Below are 17,284 nucleotides of genomic sequence, written 5' to 3'. Positions count from 1 at the left end.
GCCTTCTCACGCTTCAGTACGGCTATTTGTACCCTATTTCTTCTTCTGAAGGGCGATCAAGGCTTACCTTCCATGCGCCCGTATGCATTACTTCCACTGGCTGTGTTGCAGGAGGCCAGCTGAACTGCTCTTCGAAGTGTTCGGCCCATCTCTCCAGTCGACGTTGTTGCGAGTGAATTAATGAGCCATCATTTTCATCTGTCGTTTTGCTGACCGTTGCTTTCCCAGGGCCAGTCTATCGTATAAGTTGATAAAGGGCGCGGCTCGTTCCCGTAGCAAAAGCCTTCTCCATCTCCCGAGCTTTCGATGTCTACCCGAGCTCTCGGTCTTTCCTTAGACTCTTCACTATTTGGCGTTTGAGGGATTTGCGTGCGCCGTCATACTCGTTGCCTGCCGGTATGGCTTTCCTGGCATCAATCATGGATAACGACCTCGACGACATCGAGTGGTCTTGTGGTCGAATTGGAGAAGTTGGGCAGGCAGCACTGAACGCCGCTAGCATAGCTCCTTTCACATTTTGCCACGCTTCATCCACATGTTCACTGCCACCACAGTATTGTTTTACTGTGGAGAGTTGTTGGGCTAGCTCAGATCGGTACTGTTGAGCTATGGCAGTTCTTCGAAGATAGTGGATTGGCACGTTTCTTGCCGACATGCGAGGGCCTGAAGGGAAACGAACTGTCAGGCGTGCGCGCACCATGGCGTGATCGGAATCAAGTGGTGTGCCCCAGAAGGAACGGCAGTCTTGAATTGTGGCTCTCCACCGGTGGCTGATGGCCACGTGGTCCAACTGGGTCCACGGTTGATTTGTAGTTGGCGGCCGCCAGGTTAGCGTGCGCGCACCATGGCGTGATCGCAATCAAGTGGTGTGCCCCAGAAGGAACGGCAGTCTTGAATTGTGGCTCTCCACCGGTGGCTGATGGCCACGTTTGATAGCGACAAAACCTTTCATTGCACTTGGAGCGCCAAAATAATTGATACTCTGATTCCCAAGCCCAACGAATGTTTTGGTTTTGCGGTACTAGGTGAGTAATCCTGCACTAAAATGTAGCTGACAATTTAACTGACCAACTAAGGTAGCATCCACTAAATAGCCAGTTAAAATTTTGAAGTTTGGGGATACTTTTCCATCCAAGATTTTTATATATAAATCGATAAATAAGCCCCACAAAGGTCTAACAGATGCACTGCTCAAAAACAAAAATGTAGAAACGCTGCTAATGTTTCTACTAATGTACGCACACAACGCGATTTTGCATGGGTATTTAGTATTTCGGAGTTTTATTAATGCATCATCAAAAAGACATGTGGAATCCAGCTGAACATCAGGTAAGTATAAATATCGATTAAATACGTGTGGTCTGTTGGTGTGTAGTCGTGCATCTCCGTTTCTATGTACGATAGAATGTTGTGTGACATCGTTATTTCCTTCAGACTTGACCATGACGGACCTCTATAAACACAGGATTCTACTTTCAGCTAAGAATCGGAGGTTTAGATTGCCAGCTCCTCGTAGTCGGTTGTAGCGTAAGAATGAAAAACCTACTGAACACAACTCTAACTATGTTTAGGGTGATTTTGATCGACCTTATTTTGATGCTAACCAAATAAATACAGGGGCCCCGCTGACCATCGCTTTGTTCATTCCCTCAGAAATAAGTCCAACTGATGTAGAAACCTCTAAACACAGGGCTGATAACGTTCCAAATAATTGCAAAATTAACCTACTAGCCAAGTTTACTGGTTAAAGAATATCTTTGTGGTCATATTAGACAGCTCCGTAGTCTCAGCCTATAAAGCTGCGATGTAACGTCGTCCTAACTCTTCGTGAACATTATGTTCTACATTGTACAAGTTTTGTTTAGGTGTGCATGGCTTAGATTTAATTTTAAATGGACCAAAAATTATCAGAAATACGGTCTTTGTAGGACTCACCTTCAGAACGGAACAACTTAATTTCCGAAAGCATCAAAAGTGTGAAGAATTGAGTTACCGCTACTTTTAATCCAGAGAAATAAACCTATGAGTAGCGGGGCTCAGTACTTGCCCCGCCTGAAAAATGCTTTACGGGAACAGGCCAGATAGGCTGCAAAAAGACAGAGTGTACCCTTCTGGGACAAAAATCAACTAAAAAAGAAATGGAAACAAAAGCAGTCAATCTTCAATCGCAGCGTTATCGATTAGCTTAAATCTTTTGGCCACTGGTTACCAGGTTGATGCCAATTTGCTCTCTAACTATTAATCAAAACTCACAATTCTGCTGTTTGCCGAGGCAGTAGCGGTTAAGACTAAAAAAGTTTCTTAGCTATTACAATAAATAGAGGTAAGTTGGGGTGTTGTACACAATTACACAAGATTTTTGCAACTAACTCTCACCAATGATTGACAGAACACAGCTCTGTTGTAGGTAGAACGTAAAATCACTTTTCCGGCTACCGGTAATTTATTACTTACGGGTCAAAAACTTGTGCACACACAAGTCCTTCCTGTTTTATTCAAGTTATTAGTGAGGTATAGTTTTTCTGACATTTCAATAGTTAGTTTTGTTTTCTAGGTAGTGTTCGGCGGAAACCCAAGATCATAAGGAGGGGAAACTCCGGACAAAAACTCCAATCCTTATCGTCACCTCGGGCTATACACGCATCAAACTCTGAAGCCAGATTCGGAAATTGTCGGAGCAAATCATTATGAAATCACTCCCTGTGAGAACTTCTCATTTCAGTAGAACCTTTTTGTAACACCAGAGCTTAGACTGAACTTTTGCTTCGAAATATTCATGAAATTTTCGGTATTGGATTTCACAAAAAATACACTTTTTCTTATTACCTACTTGTCTGCAATGAGAAGCATCCATTTTCATTTTAGGACTAATGGGTTTTGACCATAGGAAAATCAAAATTTATTTACAGTTAAGGGTACATTTTTGTGTTTTTCAACATACAGAAGTAAATTATGGGAGCTTCTATATTTTTTAAGGATACCCTCATTACAAATGTACGGAATGGAAGTATTTTACATCATTAGGTGACACAATAATTTAGATGCATAGGAATACCTCTCGAGAAACCTGCCACAAAATCAATAAAAGTTGGAGAACCATCAGAGCGAAATTGTGGAATCATCCATCCAATTGGACAGATCCTCAATGATGACGTTATACTCATAATCCGTGCAAGTCTCTTGGTGGTCACTGCGGTTAGGTTCTGGATGTCCTTTTGACAAGAGTTTCTCTTTCCTCGTTTTCGAGCAGCTACCTATTCCATTTTGGAGTCTTAGGCCGTAGAACCATTCAGCGCCGAACGTGTTGGCATACTCCGAAGTCGCGCGACTAAGTTTGTATTAAACTCAATTTCGGTCCACAAAACGATTTACGCTGTGGAATAATCACCAGCCGGTGCTGAGCTAAAAAATGTTTTGTCTGATTGGAATAGCCCGGCCTTATGTCTGCCCATGAAAGTTCAATGCAACAGTCGTCTCTGTACCAAGCTTGCATCAGAGTCCAAATGATCGCTTTGGCTACTGTGTTTTCTGAACCAGTCGGTAGCTGGTCCTATTCCAAGAACAGCTGTCGTGGATCTAGTGCGCCGAATTTCTTGCGAGTGTCCAAGACCCTATGCAGTCAACTGTCACAAATAATGCTTTTGCCACAAGAATGCGAATTGACGGACAATTTAGCAGAACAATGGCGCTATCTACACTGGTGGTGTAATTAAATTGGCTAGTTTGCACTCACACGCACAACTTGATTTTTCAACCGATAGAGATCCAATTTAAAGGTATTCAAACTAAATAAGTGGGTGTTGTAAAAAGAAAATGACAAAATGTCCAGAATACCATACTCATGCTCAGTCGGAGAGCAGTTGAGCAAGCAACGAAGGCAATGGAGCAACGGCAGAGTAACGGCATCAAGGCACAGAAGTGTGTTTGTTGCGCCCTTCTCCACCTTTTTGCATAATTAAGGCTTGCAAACCTAAGTATCATTTTATCAACTTTTTATGTGCTGCGAATCAACCGGTGATGCCATCTCCATTTATTTGTTGGTTGCAAAGTTGTGGTCAAGAACCTGAATTTTGTCGTATACGTAGCATGGCCATGCATACGTGTGCTGTTTGCGATTAAGGCACACAAATTCCAGGATATATCCGAGTCATTTGGAACTTGTAACAAATTTCGGTCTCAAAATGAATTCCAAATTTTTTATGGGTTGCTATAGGTCACTATGACGGAACGATCCATCCTTTCACCGAAACTAAACCCTGTAAAGAAAAAGCTGAGCATCTGAAATTAAAAAGCGATATTTGTGCTTACTTGAACCGAATTGACAATTTTGAGGATTTCTGCTGAAATCAGCCAACCAGAGAGCCATACATACATAAGGTAAAATAACTGGGCCTAATTTTCTCTACGGTTTTTGATCAAACATGACTGTTTTGTTGAGACAGTTGAGATTACGGAGAACGTTACTCATTCTTGGCAATAATATGTGCAGACTCGGAGCGATTATACAGCATTGGTGTAGAGCATCTCTAAAAATTTCGGTCGTCAAAGGTCGTTATTAAGGAACTGACGATGATCTGTCGTGAAAAAAGATGGAAAAATACTTTATCCCAATCGTGCCCAAAAAATTGAAAACGACGTAACTTCACATCTGCCAAAATGACGATAAAGAAACTTCTATACAACAAAGTAAAAATTTATTCACAAACAAAATGGATTTCGTGCGATATCGAATACCTGTGGAACTTTGGAAGTTATTTGCAAACTGAATACTTAACTAATTAGGTTCATCCTAGGCGTGCACGCCAAAGGAAATCAATTAAATCTAGTTAGATTCCACATATTACTAATTTTTAACTGAATAATTGCAAGGCAAAGAAATTTTTATGGCATTCTAAGTGGTAAAACAGTTGAGCTGTTTGCTCTTAATAAAATGATAATCTTGAATTTGAAGCCACTAAATTCATACAAAGCAAGATTACGTCCGATACATTTCAGCGTGACTATGAAATGACGAAAATTATTTGGGTGAACCCAGTATTTTTTTCATACTTAGCCGCCGTACAAACACGGTTGAACGGAAATCTTTCGTATGAAAAAACACAATGAAAGCCGATATGGAGGGGAAATAGTGCGAGCCTGACACAATTCTTCCGAATTGTCCACCTCTCCGGGCACTCATTCAGGCAACCTGGATTGAAATCGGCAACACAACCACCATAGGCTTCGATTAGAAGCCATATCTTGCTGCGTCTACAGCCAGCTGCATTGAGGATAATGCGGTCCCTATCCTGGGAGGCGAGTTGATTTGGTAGAATCCAGAGTTATCGTAATCACTTCTAAATCACTCCGCCAGGTCAATGGTTAGCCACCACTTTGCTTCCATTAATAATATTTAGGCACGGAAAACAGCACGCTCCCCGGTAGGTGATAGTTCGACAGAAGCCATACATAGCTTAACAAACGCAGGCTCCTATACTGAGTGCATTTCTAAATGAAAATCCCATTGGGCAACCGAAAACGCGTTCCCTAATAACCTCGTTACGTATACGCCAACATCATCCCACACAAGCTGTAGTTCATAGACAAAGACTGTCGTAGACCTGAATGCATCTCGGACCCCCTGTTTGAACAGACCAAGTCTCTGAGCCATACAATTAGGCTGCCCTTACTGCAGCCTAATACACACGCGCCTTGAGATTTAGGGATATGCTGCAATTGCACAAGGGGTACCTCAGTTTGGCAAACGCGACGCAATCCTATGATTTTTTTGTCATATCAACATCAGAAAGAATATGACTTACAAGATACGTAAAACGTCCCACGATTTCAAGTGTCGCCCCCTGGATTGTAAGTGGCATGCTCAGTGACTGTATGCCCACGAGAATGACCCAACACTTTGTGGATGCAAAGTGCATCCCAAGACGGGATAACTGTGGTCAACATATCCAAAAACATTTGTGTCTTCCAATCCTTTTCGAAGGAGAGAACGATGTTGTTTGCATATTCCAGATTGACAAGGTTTTCGTCACAGGATATGTGAAAGATGCGGTTTTGGAAACCTTCCAGCGTTCGTCTCATTATCCTATTACTCGCGAATTTAAAAAGAAAAGAAGGAAGTGAGTGTCCATGACAGACGCGATTTTGTGTATGGAGGTCATTGGTAAGCCTTCCATATGCACATACACCCAGAACTCCGACAATAACAAGAATTTATTATACCCAGAAACGTCTTGCCTTTTCTTTTGAGAAAGCATGTCAGGGAAAACAGACTAGTCAAATGAGTCGAAAGTGCTTTGGAAATCCAGGGATACTAATATTGTGTCACTTTTACCTACAAATTTCTGCCAGTACCTGAGAGAGTCTGGAGATTTTGTAGTAACAAATCGCACCAGATCGGAATCCTGCTTGATTTTATCGAGTCAGCCACGTATCCATTTCTAAGTAAAGTCTTAATATTTACGTCCATTTGCTAGATATTTGGCTCAAGCTGTACTGACAAACTTAATTATCAATTACGCTATTGTTAAAGGGGTTTACTGGGCGTATTGACTGATAGCGTCTTATGAGCTGGTGATACAATTTCATAGAACAATATGCACTGGGATGCACCAAACAGGTGAGGGCATGAGGAAAAATATATATAATCTAAGTATACTTTATCTTTTATTTCAAGCATTTTACCAAATTCTATGTCTCCTGAAGATTCATCAGGTCCATTGAGTCAGGCATACAAAGAGGTTTCATATCTTCAGATAAGGTATTCACCTTTATCTGACACCGGGAAAATAAAGGCTGTATATTCCAAGCTAGCTAAGAAACACAGACCATTTGTACACAACTTCTAAGAAAATATGCCATACCCTTTCAGTGACAATTTTTTTATATCAGTCATCATTAATAGGGCCTGTGTCATGTTATATTGTCAAAATGCGGCGTTTGTGAATCAGTTTTTGGCGAATGACTAGTAAAGATCCGATAAAACAATGGCCTTTCGCAAGTTTCCAATGTATAAATGAAGCGAGAGAAGAGACTTCATCTTCAAACAACTCTCTAAGCTCCATTTTACAAAGGAAGATCGTTTTGGGTTAAATATTCAAACTACCAGCCGAGATGTCATAGTTTCCAGACTCCCTGGAAATTAGTAGGGTGACCAGTGCTGATAATTTAAAATAAAAATGAAGCCGTCATACAGTGCTTTCCATGGCAGCAGCCCAGACTTGGTTCACTTTCGGTATGAAATCTGCAATAAGGTTCCGGATCAACCTAGACAGTAATTTTTTAGTTTGACCTTCTACAAATAACTGTAGCTAAACATCTCTTTCGGTTCAACAAAACTTCCACGGTCATTCTCAGTGAATGAAAATGAACCAAACGGACAAGTGACAGTAAAAATGGAGGGTTCATTTCGCCACAAAAACTAGCGTAGATCTTCAATAATCACAGTGGTTGGTAGTACATCTGGAAGCGCTACTTTGATAACTTTAGGACATAATAAACGCAGGCAATTGATGAGAATCTAACGGTCCCTGTTTTTAACGTCAGTGGTCGAGAGTGGTAACAAACTAAGATAAATTTCAGTTTGGCATTAAAACACTCAGTCAGGTAATATGCCGATAATTGCAGAGGGTTAGTGGATCCACAAAGGTTTACAAAATTTCAGTTATGTTGAAAACGCCTAGAAGATACATCATAGACTTGTTCAGTTGTACGACGTACGTGCTAACGCCATTGTAAATTTGGCATTTTAAATATAACAGCCTGAATTTGTAGAGTGCAGATATATATATTTGGATTGGCCTCATAATACTAATGATGAATGCAAATTAGACACATTTCTGACACGTTCTCTTCATCACAAAAACTCTGATGATCTCCAAACTAAAAATTGTCAGCCCATTTCTCGGTCAATTTGTACAACTTTCCCGTTGTTCGTCAAAAAATCTGTGCAGCATACGTGAATTTCTCCCTTAGCAATTCATGGGTAAGTGTTTGCAAACGGCTTGTTGGCTAACTTTATTATCCAGGGCCAATGATTTCATACTTTGCCGACGTACTTGTTCTCTTCGAGAGTTTCTGAATATTGGGTGAAAATTACGGAAACAGCAAGATTTTTGCAAAAGGTTTCTACTATCAACAGCCAAAAGTGCTCCATCTACACGAATAAAGGTGAGTCCCCTGGATTCTGTTTGTGGAGATAGCTGTTTTCATACACAGGACACAGGTTTTGAGAGCTGTTGTCAGCCAGTGATATGCAGCCGCGAAAATACCCCATGAGTCGGCTAACGTTCAGTGCGTTATTTTGTGTGGATTAAAGATCCTAAACTATTGAGATGTTTCCACCTAATTTCAAAGGTGACGCTTTCACTCGTTGTGGCAAAAGTACAACGAAAAATAGGGACCCTGACCGGTCAGTCCTTAGGTTGTGTCAAACGTTTTTCTCCTTTGAATTTTTTATCTACTTGTACGTCCCATTTTATTGTGGTTTTATTCCTCTACATCAAAGGGAAACATACTACCTGCTGATTGAACGATAGAGATTCACAGAACGTGCATAAACGTAATTCTGACAATTACGTGTAGAACCATCCACTTAGGCCCACGCTCAGTTTTTTATTCGGAGCAGTGAAATTTTTTTAAAATTTACTTCTGTAATCCGTGGTTTATTGGACTTTAATGCTACCAATACTAGTGTACTCAGACTACATTATATGTCTACTTGCGCGATGGTGCAGTACATGGTGTTGTGTCGGCACTGAAGACGCGATCGCCACCAAAGTACACTCAAAATCGATGGGTCCAACATACTGATCTGAGAGAGAAAAAATAAATGGACCACAACAGTGACTTAAACTGCAAGCCGCAACTAATTGTTCTAATTGTTAACTTCCGCCACACAAACAAACTTTACAGTACAAAGGACCAGTTGATCGCTTAAACAAATTAACTCTTTCGAAGATGAACTTTATTCCCTGGAATCTCTCCGTGAAATAATACATTATCTTGGCTCAATCCTCACTGATGATGAATGGTGTACGTAAAACATTTTTATTTATACGTGTGCTGTTTCGCCCTATCTTAATTGTGATAAATATCAGTTAGGGATGACAATTACCGCGCGAGCTGACTCTTCATCACCCCAAAATACGCCTCTGTTAATCATGTAAACAACAGTGAATACTTGATGAATAATGCATAACTGAACGTTTTACAATGCATGTATTATTGCCGCACGACAAAATGTTGTTTACGCCTCATGCTGTTTGTTAGCGTCTTTGATGGTATCTTAGACTGTCAAACCCGCCTTTGTTTACGTATGGAAATTTCCAAAGTCAGCACGCTAGCAGATAGATGGGAATGAGGCTCAGGAAGATGAAGTGGTTATTCATTCCAACTGACAGGTGTGTAGCATGCTCTGTCCACTTCGTACTGGCGACAAATGCATACAAACATGATGCTCCAGTGACACTGATCATATAACTTTCTCCTAAGCCTGGGCTTGTTCATAGGTGATTTCCGTTAGTTAGCCGCATCAGTGAGCAAGATAGCTTTCACATCATAAAGTCGGGACACAGCGCAAATTAAGCGAGGTTTTGGCAATTGTTTGAGGGGAGGTATGATTTGTGGTAAGTCATTCTTCATGTGGACATTAATTAGAACGCTGTTTTACTCGTGAGCAAAGGAATTTTCCAGGGCTGAGTAAGGAAAGTTGCTGGCCCTACGGAATATAAACGGAGTACATGGTGTAAGTTCCTACCCCATTTGGGACGTATTTTTGTGCATCTCGGGATGCAAACAATACATTAAATATAATGGAAAAACAGAAGTCCATACACAACGAAAAAATAGAGAGAAGCAGGTTACCGCTACAAATATCGCCATCTTGATAACCGCAATTTTGCTTCTCATGTTGCAGCAAAGATAACCTGCAAGTTGCTGCTCATACTCTCCAAAGGTATGATGGAATATCCAAAGTGTGGCATCCTCCCAAAAAATATCCGGTTTACAGAAGGTAATGAAATAAAATTTGAGATGTACCTTTGTATTTGTGGAGACAATAGACATATTCATCTCACCATTAAACGATTGAGTCCAGTTGTCTCAAGTCAGAAATCCACGGTCGATGTATTCGCATTTTGATTACGTAAACGGGCCATATCTACCTTGCGGTTCATGTGTATAAGCACAGCTGGCTGGTTTGCGGTGGGACTCCCGTTATTTTCGGCTAGTTTTGTAGCCGGATTGTGTGATTCTTGATGATGGTTTTAAACGCCCGTTCAATTAAGTCACCGTTTCAATCCGGACGTCTTTTTGCTTTAGTTTTTTATGTATTTCTCATCTGATTCTTTGTTCCACCCAAGTATGATGTTACTAGATTTCTCGTTCAGTTAATACCCGGCCCTAGGGAATTCACGTTGTCCCTTTGTTCTTTCATGTTCTATTATACTAACGTCGATCCTGTCGAATTCGTGCTTTTTTGTCTGGTTTTTACGTACGGAGGTGAGCGAGAGTCGATCGCGTCTCATTGTTGAGAATATATGCTCATTGATTCTGGTTGGCAGTTTCCTCTCAGTTTTGTCCCACGCAGTGCATTTCATAGTCCCCGCACCATGTAGATGTCATTTGTATTTCCATTAAAATCGATTTCCCCTTTGGTCTCGATAGTGCTCTTGACAGCATTTTTTGGCCCCACCCATATTGCATCATTCCGGTCATCTCCGAAGGAGATGGTAGTGTATGGTAGTGTAACTGGTTTTGGTTTTGGTTTTATCTTCTGAGTAAAATCCAGATGAAATTACTTGGGTAAGCGTTTGTATAAGCGTCTCTCTTCTTTTGGTTTGGACCCCATTATGTTGCAGTAGGTTTAAATTTACTAGAATAGCGTCTGATTGCAGCTGTGTTTGTGGCAGTTTAGGCGGTTGCTGTGGTAGTTTAGATTTTGATCTATATGATTAGCTTTTCTGTAGACTCCCGTTTGCAAATTTTCCATTTGGTAACCTTGTGACGAGGATGTCTAAAACCGCCAGGTTGTCTTTGTTTTCCACTCTCATCGTGAATCTGATGACATAAAATTCGCTGTGTATCAAATGGATCGTTAGTTGAAGCTCTCTCAGTTGGCGGATCACAACAATGTCGTCCATTTAACGTATCCGTATTTTGGGATTGATTTCATGTAAGACGATCCTTTCCAGTTTTTATACCGCCATGTCAACAATCAACACTGAAATTTAGGGACCCATTGGGAATTCTGTCAGTTGCTCGTAATATTCACTGGGGTAACAATATTTCAGCACAGATCCGTTTGTTCTCGGTAGCAAAAGGGAGCTTCTCAGAAGGCCTTCACCCGCACCAACTAGCAACCAAATCTTTGAAAACTCTTTGAAAACCTATTCTAAAGGCCAGAAGAAAGGGGTTGATTCAAAATTTGCCTACCATTTCCAGCAGGATAAAATCACTTTCACAGGAATTCCAATCCACTGACGGTTGAAATAACTGCATATTCCGACAGTAAATGCAACTTTCTGTGCTGCATTCGAAATTATTCGCTTGAACTTTAAGCCCATTTTATCAGCCTGGCCGACCTACACTGTCATCGTAACGTCAAAGGCGCTAAGTAAACATTGGGACAAGCACTGCCTGATTAGGACGGAGGTAGCCGTTCACCAGTATCAGTGAATCATAAGTTGGTAGGATCCCACATGCGTAGCGTGATTATGTACCTAATCAAATATAACGTCAAAAAATTACCCGAGTCCAATTAATCTAGCTAGGTGTTATGTTCCCCATATCATTTTGATTCTCTGAGTTTTGCGCGTACTCGAAATACCATCTGAACTGAGGATTAAACTGACAATGCTTTTCTCAGTGATCACTTATGAGTATATGCGTCTCCCTCAGGTCATGTTCGCTTTCCCCTATTTCCGGTATTCGCTGTTCTGCCAGGAGTCGTGTGCGTCAGCATGGGTGTGTGATTAGCTTAAACAGTATTTCGGATGTTTTAACTAGACGGTATTAAGTTAAGCCTACTGGGCACAGCAAAACGTTTTGCACGAGTAAATTTGTAAACTTGTGTTGTCAGACTCAAACAAAGTGCATTAGACTGCACAGGCAAACGTGCAGATATTTCGGTGGTTCCCAAGCTAACCTACGCACAAATGTATCACAAAAGGTGTTCGGATCACTGACCTAGAAGTCGAACGAATCAACCATCAATCGTTAGATTTAATACCCAACTTCTCTTAGTCCAGGGCCAGATAAACATACACCACTGGTCTCCGTAGCCTGTTCAGACAAATCGTTTGGATGTATATTGATAAACATTATTAACAGGCCAAGCCAGGTGAACACAATTCGTACACTTAGTTCGGAAGGTATGTGGTGTACTAAATTCGGTTTTATCGCCGAACATGGCGACCCAAAACCTAATCAACCAGCTGAGTGACGTCCAGTCGGTGATTATGTCGATTTAAAACGTTATGGACGCCGAACTGGCTTGAACGAGGCAGTCGGAATAAGATTGTCGTGCAATCCCACCTGTCACGATAAACGTAAAACTCTGTGGCTTTTACAGTGAAGTAACCTGAACAGACCACTAGTGCTGGCACTGCTAGTGTCGAATGAAAGTGTAAGGATCAAAATAATTCACACTGTTTGCCAAAGAGAATTTGACAACGGCCAAAATTTCTCGTAATTCGTGATTCGAAGCCCACGACTCTGAAAAAAACGTTTGGCCATCTCTAGCCTTGTGGTCTGCATTTACTCAGCTGATCCTGTTACTGCTTTCATAAACACATGGTACGAAAGCATATGTGCGCTTATGTATACATATATATTCGAAGACAATAAAAAACAGCTGACTGTTATGTGAAGCAAAGTTCACAATTGACTTGCACCATGTGCGGCTAGTACGATAGCACCTATTGTGAATTTGCTGGACAAATCGTTAAATAGATGCTCTTTGATCAAAATTGCTCCTCAGACTGTTTTTCCTCAGGGTTCTACCATTACGGGTAGAGTTTCTCCTTGTACTGTTGAGTGGGTTGACCCCGCGTTAGTTATCATTTGTCGGTTGCCTTCGCGTTTCAGTGCAAATTTACTATTCCAGTAGATAGGTTCATCTATTTTTGCTTGTTGCTGTAGTTGCAACTGCGGTGAATTGTATTTGGTGCAAACGATTAGAACTCTTGTTGTCAGGGTTTGGTAGTGCCAGGTGAATGAAGGATATTCAATCACACTTTAGTCCCCTAACAGACTGACCAAAGCGTATGGCAGTCAGTCATGATAAGGTTTTGATATATTGTGTTCACTATTGTAATGGACCACACTGAAAAGTGACCTGAAGAGTACTGGTTGCGCTAAAAGGCGCGCATTGAGCCACAGTTCCTTCTGACAACTAGCTAATGCATTCAGTATCGATTTCGGATGACGACAGCTATCAAGAAGATCATCAATAAATAAAAATCCCGGGAACGCACCAAAATTTCTCACAGTTTAATTTATCAGGTGAGCAATCAGATTAGCTTTGTCGGTGGCAGAGTGAGTTCAAATAGAATGCCCACATTTCAAGATTGGTTGAAAAAACTGCTAGTAATGCAGTCGATCCTTGAATAAGCAAGGGTTCTTGTCGATGAAAGATCAGCGATAGTTGAAAAGTGGATGACTGCGCAGAATGCATATTGCGCCGCATGCTGTCAGCAAAATACTGATCTGTATACTTTGTTCGTCATATTAAATGTGACCGAAATCTAGGTATGTCTTTTGAAATTACTCACTTAGTCGTTCATCGCAGCTCACCGAAAACCTCGCCTCAATACATCAAGTGTAAAACCCATATAGTAAATTTTAGGGTTTAAAAGCAAATGTTGGACGTAGGATGATTTAAGCTAACCGTAAGCTGATAACAACAATGTGAAACTCGCTGCCCATGTATTTGGCGCGTCATTTTGTTGGCGCAAAACAATGCTTAATCTCCGTACCACACAGTGGCGTGCGTGTGGCCAGTCCCAACGACAAATATCCGAGTTCTCAAATTTTTTTACCTGGAATATGATAACCTACCTAGCAGTTAAGATAAGCTGTACCTGTCAGTTAAATCGTAGTTAGCTGTTAATATGCCCGTGGAACTACATTTATGAGATAAGACATGTCTGTAATTCATCCAAATGTGACCGCTGGTGATAAGCATTACTGTCCAGCCGGATGGAAGACTATGAATCTTTTGCGCTTATGATGGCTATCTAAACAGTTACAAAATCACACACTTTTAGGTGATTCCGTTCAAGGGTTATCAGAATTTAGTAAAATGTTAAGATAGATGTGCTTATTGTTTGTTTAATTTTATATATTAACCAGCAACTTTCGAAAACTAAATGTAAGTCGGTCGACTACGTTGATCGATCCAGCAGAACAAAAATGACTGACCATTGTGTACTCGCAAAAATAGGTTCGTATAAGTACAAGGTCTGTACCAACATAGGCAACGAGAAATAGCTCACGCTACCAGCTTAGTGAGTTCAATTTAAATGTCGTATGGCTGGATGGTTGTTACAAATGGGAACCGTAGGGATGTATTGAGATGAAAGGCATGACAAAAGGGTTTCAAGATTGGTTCGTCGTAATAGGTCATGCATACCAAGGTCATGCCTTGCAGGATAGTAAATACCGCATGGTACTTCGCAGAATGTGAGGAGAAGCATATGTGCCCTATAGCCTGTTTAAACCTTTGGTGATAATCCCGGAGTCATAAAAAAAGGACCGCTTAAAAGAAAACAACATGCATTAACGATAGATTATGAATATCAGTTAAGGAAATGAGAACTTTGTTTATGCACGTTGTGGATTGTCCAGCGGGTTTCAAGTGTCTGTGGCGCTACCTGACTGGGAAGTCCTGACAAGCGGGCCAATCGATCGTCACAACCAGGTCGTCACGTCGATGATATATCGGGCATACCAATCACATCGCCCAAGAGTGAACATGTTCATTCGTTCGGACGTGAGAATTCGGAACGCATCAAACGTACGCTGGTGGAATAGTGGTAACACTTTCGCCTCGTATGTCAGGCTTCCGGAGTTCAAACCCCGGCACGGTCTTTGTATACGCACTGCTTTTGAGCTCTAATAAGACCGTAACTCGAGTCCAGTGCTTCCCCACTCCCTTTCGGCGTGGATTCACCGGATTAATTGCGCCAGGACAGGAGGACGACTGTTCGAACGAGAGTGATGTGAAGGTGAAGAAATGAAAACTATAAGAACAACTCATTCAGTATATGCACCGCATGAACCACTAGGCAGAAACACTTGAGAATCAAGGTCCGACTTCATTGGTTATTGTGGATGAATATGGCGCACGAATCTCCCTAATGGCGGTTGCAGAAAATCAGATCAGGTACAGTCGTCAGTGTAACGTAAACAAAAATCAGATGGGACAAGTGTGAATCGCTCTGCCCTATATGCAGGTCTTGACTCCGGCGAACCTTTGGATTTAGATGCCTTCGTGGGTTGGACCACATTTTGTCACTTCCTGGGATGCGAATTATTACAGGACCGCCTAGATATTCTGTTCTGCTTCTTGAAGATTTTGCTTTATGATGTGTTTTACATCTGTTCAGATCCTTCACCCGTAATGTTTTTCTGCAGTACAGAAAGGCTTTCAAACAGTCTCATGCCCCAAACCCCTTGAAAAATAATCAGGTATTCAAGTAAGACCCACCCGAATCCCAGCTGAGTCTCTAGCTTGAGACATTTAACAATTGAATAATCTGACCATATGCCTTCTCATTTTACTCGTGGTATGATACCTCTGATTACCTTCATGCATACGAGTGTATTTCTGGGTTCACATGTAACATAAAGGGATTGCAAATATCTGATTAGCCACCAGTGATTCGCCTCCAAAGTTGACCGACACTATCTCCTGAAATCTCTTGATGCCTTCTGAGTTTTCTGACACAGGTAGGTCCTTCTTTCCATAAAGGTGACGCGCGTTTTTGCTTTATTCGGATTCCTGTATGAACTAGGTTTGCGACTGAACTCCAGTGATGGAAACACCGAGGTATTCCTGGGAATAGTGTTGCTGATGTGCTCAGACGATAATCTGTTAACGACAAACGATTTGCGATCGACCATGTCTTCCACAAGGGCGAACAGTTCCGATCCCAAACATTTAAGTTTGATGCACATATTGTGTACCATCCTGGTCCTTTCAAATCGTTTGAGCCCACATTATTCTCAAACTAACAGCATATCATCTACGAAAATATCCCATCAAATGCATGTGGGTCGGTTTACTAGCTCTTCGGATTCCTAGTCTTACCACTTTGGTGTCCTTTAGTAATGGAATTGGCAAACAGCAAGCCTAACAAATGCAAAGTTGACACCCCCGATACGAGTTACAACATAGGCCAATTCAAACTGTCGGAGAAAAGACCGCTTCATTTTTTAGTAACTCGGATGCAGTGACTGAAATGACGATCTGGGACACAAATGCATGTGGGACTGCGGCTAAATGTTTATGAGAAGATCATTGATATATATCACCATAAGCGCAGGTTTTGTCTGCCCCAGGGAAGTCTGTCACTAGCCTGGAAAAAGGCAAATTTATGACTGAGGTAAGTTCTCAATAAAGGTGTAGTTATTCGTATAATTTGGTGTGCATGAATCTTTACGCCAAGCTCTTATTTCATATAGAAACCTTTGTACTACTTTGACCATCTGAGGGAGCGGTCAAGGCAACTGTTTTTTGCCTTGCCGTGATTTGATTGCATTGAATGTTGAATTCGAACCATGCAAACGAATAAGTGCATCGCGCATCATCAATAGATAAAAATAAGCCTGACCATACTCAGGATTCTGGAAATACCTTTAAACTGCCAAGAAACTGTCAAGACTTTTACTCTTTATTTTTGCATTCTAAACGGAGTCGCACCTTTGGCATCCTAAGGCAGAATACGACTGTTCAATTAATCATCAACTAAGAGACTCAAAATAAATCGATCCTATAAAAACTCTCCACGCTGAGAAGTCACCTCATGGAGTTACCTCCATGCATTAGCGTGCACAAAGAAGGCACTGTTCTTCTGCATCTGTGTTGTGCCTACACATGAAAAAATTTTGATGTCGGATACCAGACGAGAAACGTGAATCAACCTCCGTATGACGGAAAGGATATTGTTGCGGCATCGGTCACTGTATAACAGGGAGATTAAATGAAATCATATGAAGAATGTAACAAGCACAATATAGGCAAATGCTGACGACATTTTTCATTTCTAAACATAGAATAAGTCCG

General features: G+C 41.3%; 1 protein-coding gene across 1 annotated transcript; it reads right to left on the bottom strand.

The window, feature by feature from the left end:
• Positions 1-713: 713 nt before the first annotated feature.
• Positions 714-5,450, bottom strand: T265_05190 (hypothetical protein; the record flags this gene model as incomplete). Its single annotated transcript, XM_009170134.1, has 3 exons — positions 714-1,035; positions 5,164-5,288; positions 5,370-5,450. The coding sequence occupies 3 exons, from the start codon at positions 5,448-5,450 to the stop codon at positions 714-716; spliced, it is 528 nt and encodes a 175-aa protein (XP_009168398.1).
• Between the last annotated feature and the right edge of the window lie 11,834 nt (positions 5,451-17,284).

The sequence above is a fragment of the Opisthorchis viverrini genome (assembly GCF_000715545.1).
Source record: "Opisthorchis viverrini unplaced genomic scaffold opera_v5_94, whole genome shotgun sequence".
Taxonomy (NCBI): domain Eukaryota; kingdom Metazoa; phylum Platyhelminthes; class Trematoda; order Opisthorchiida; family Opisthorchiidae; genus Opisthorchis; species Opisthorchis viverrini.
This window is presented reverse-complemented; position numbering and strand designations above follow the sequence as displayed.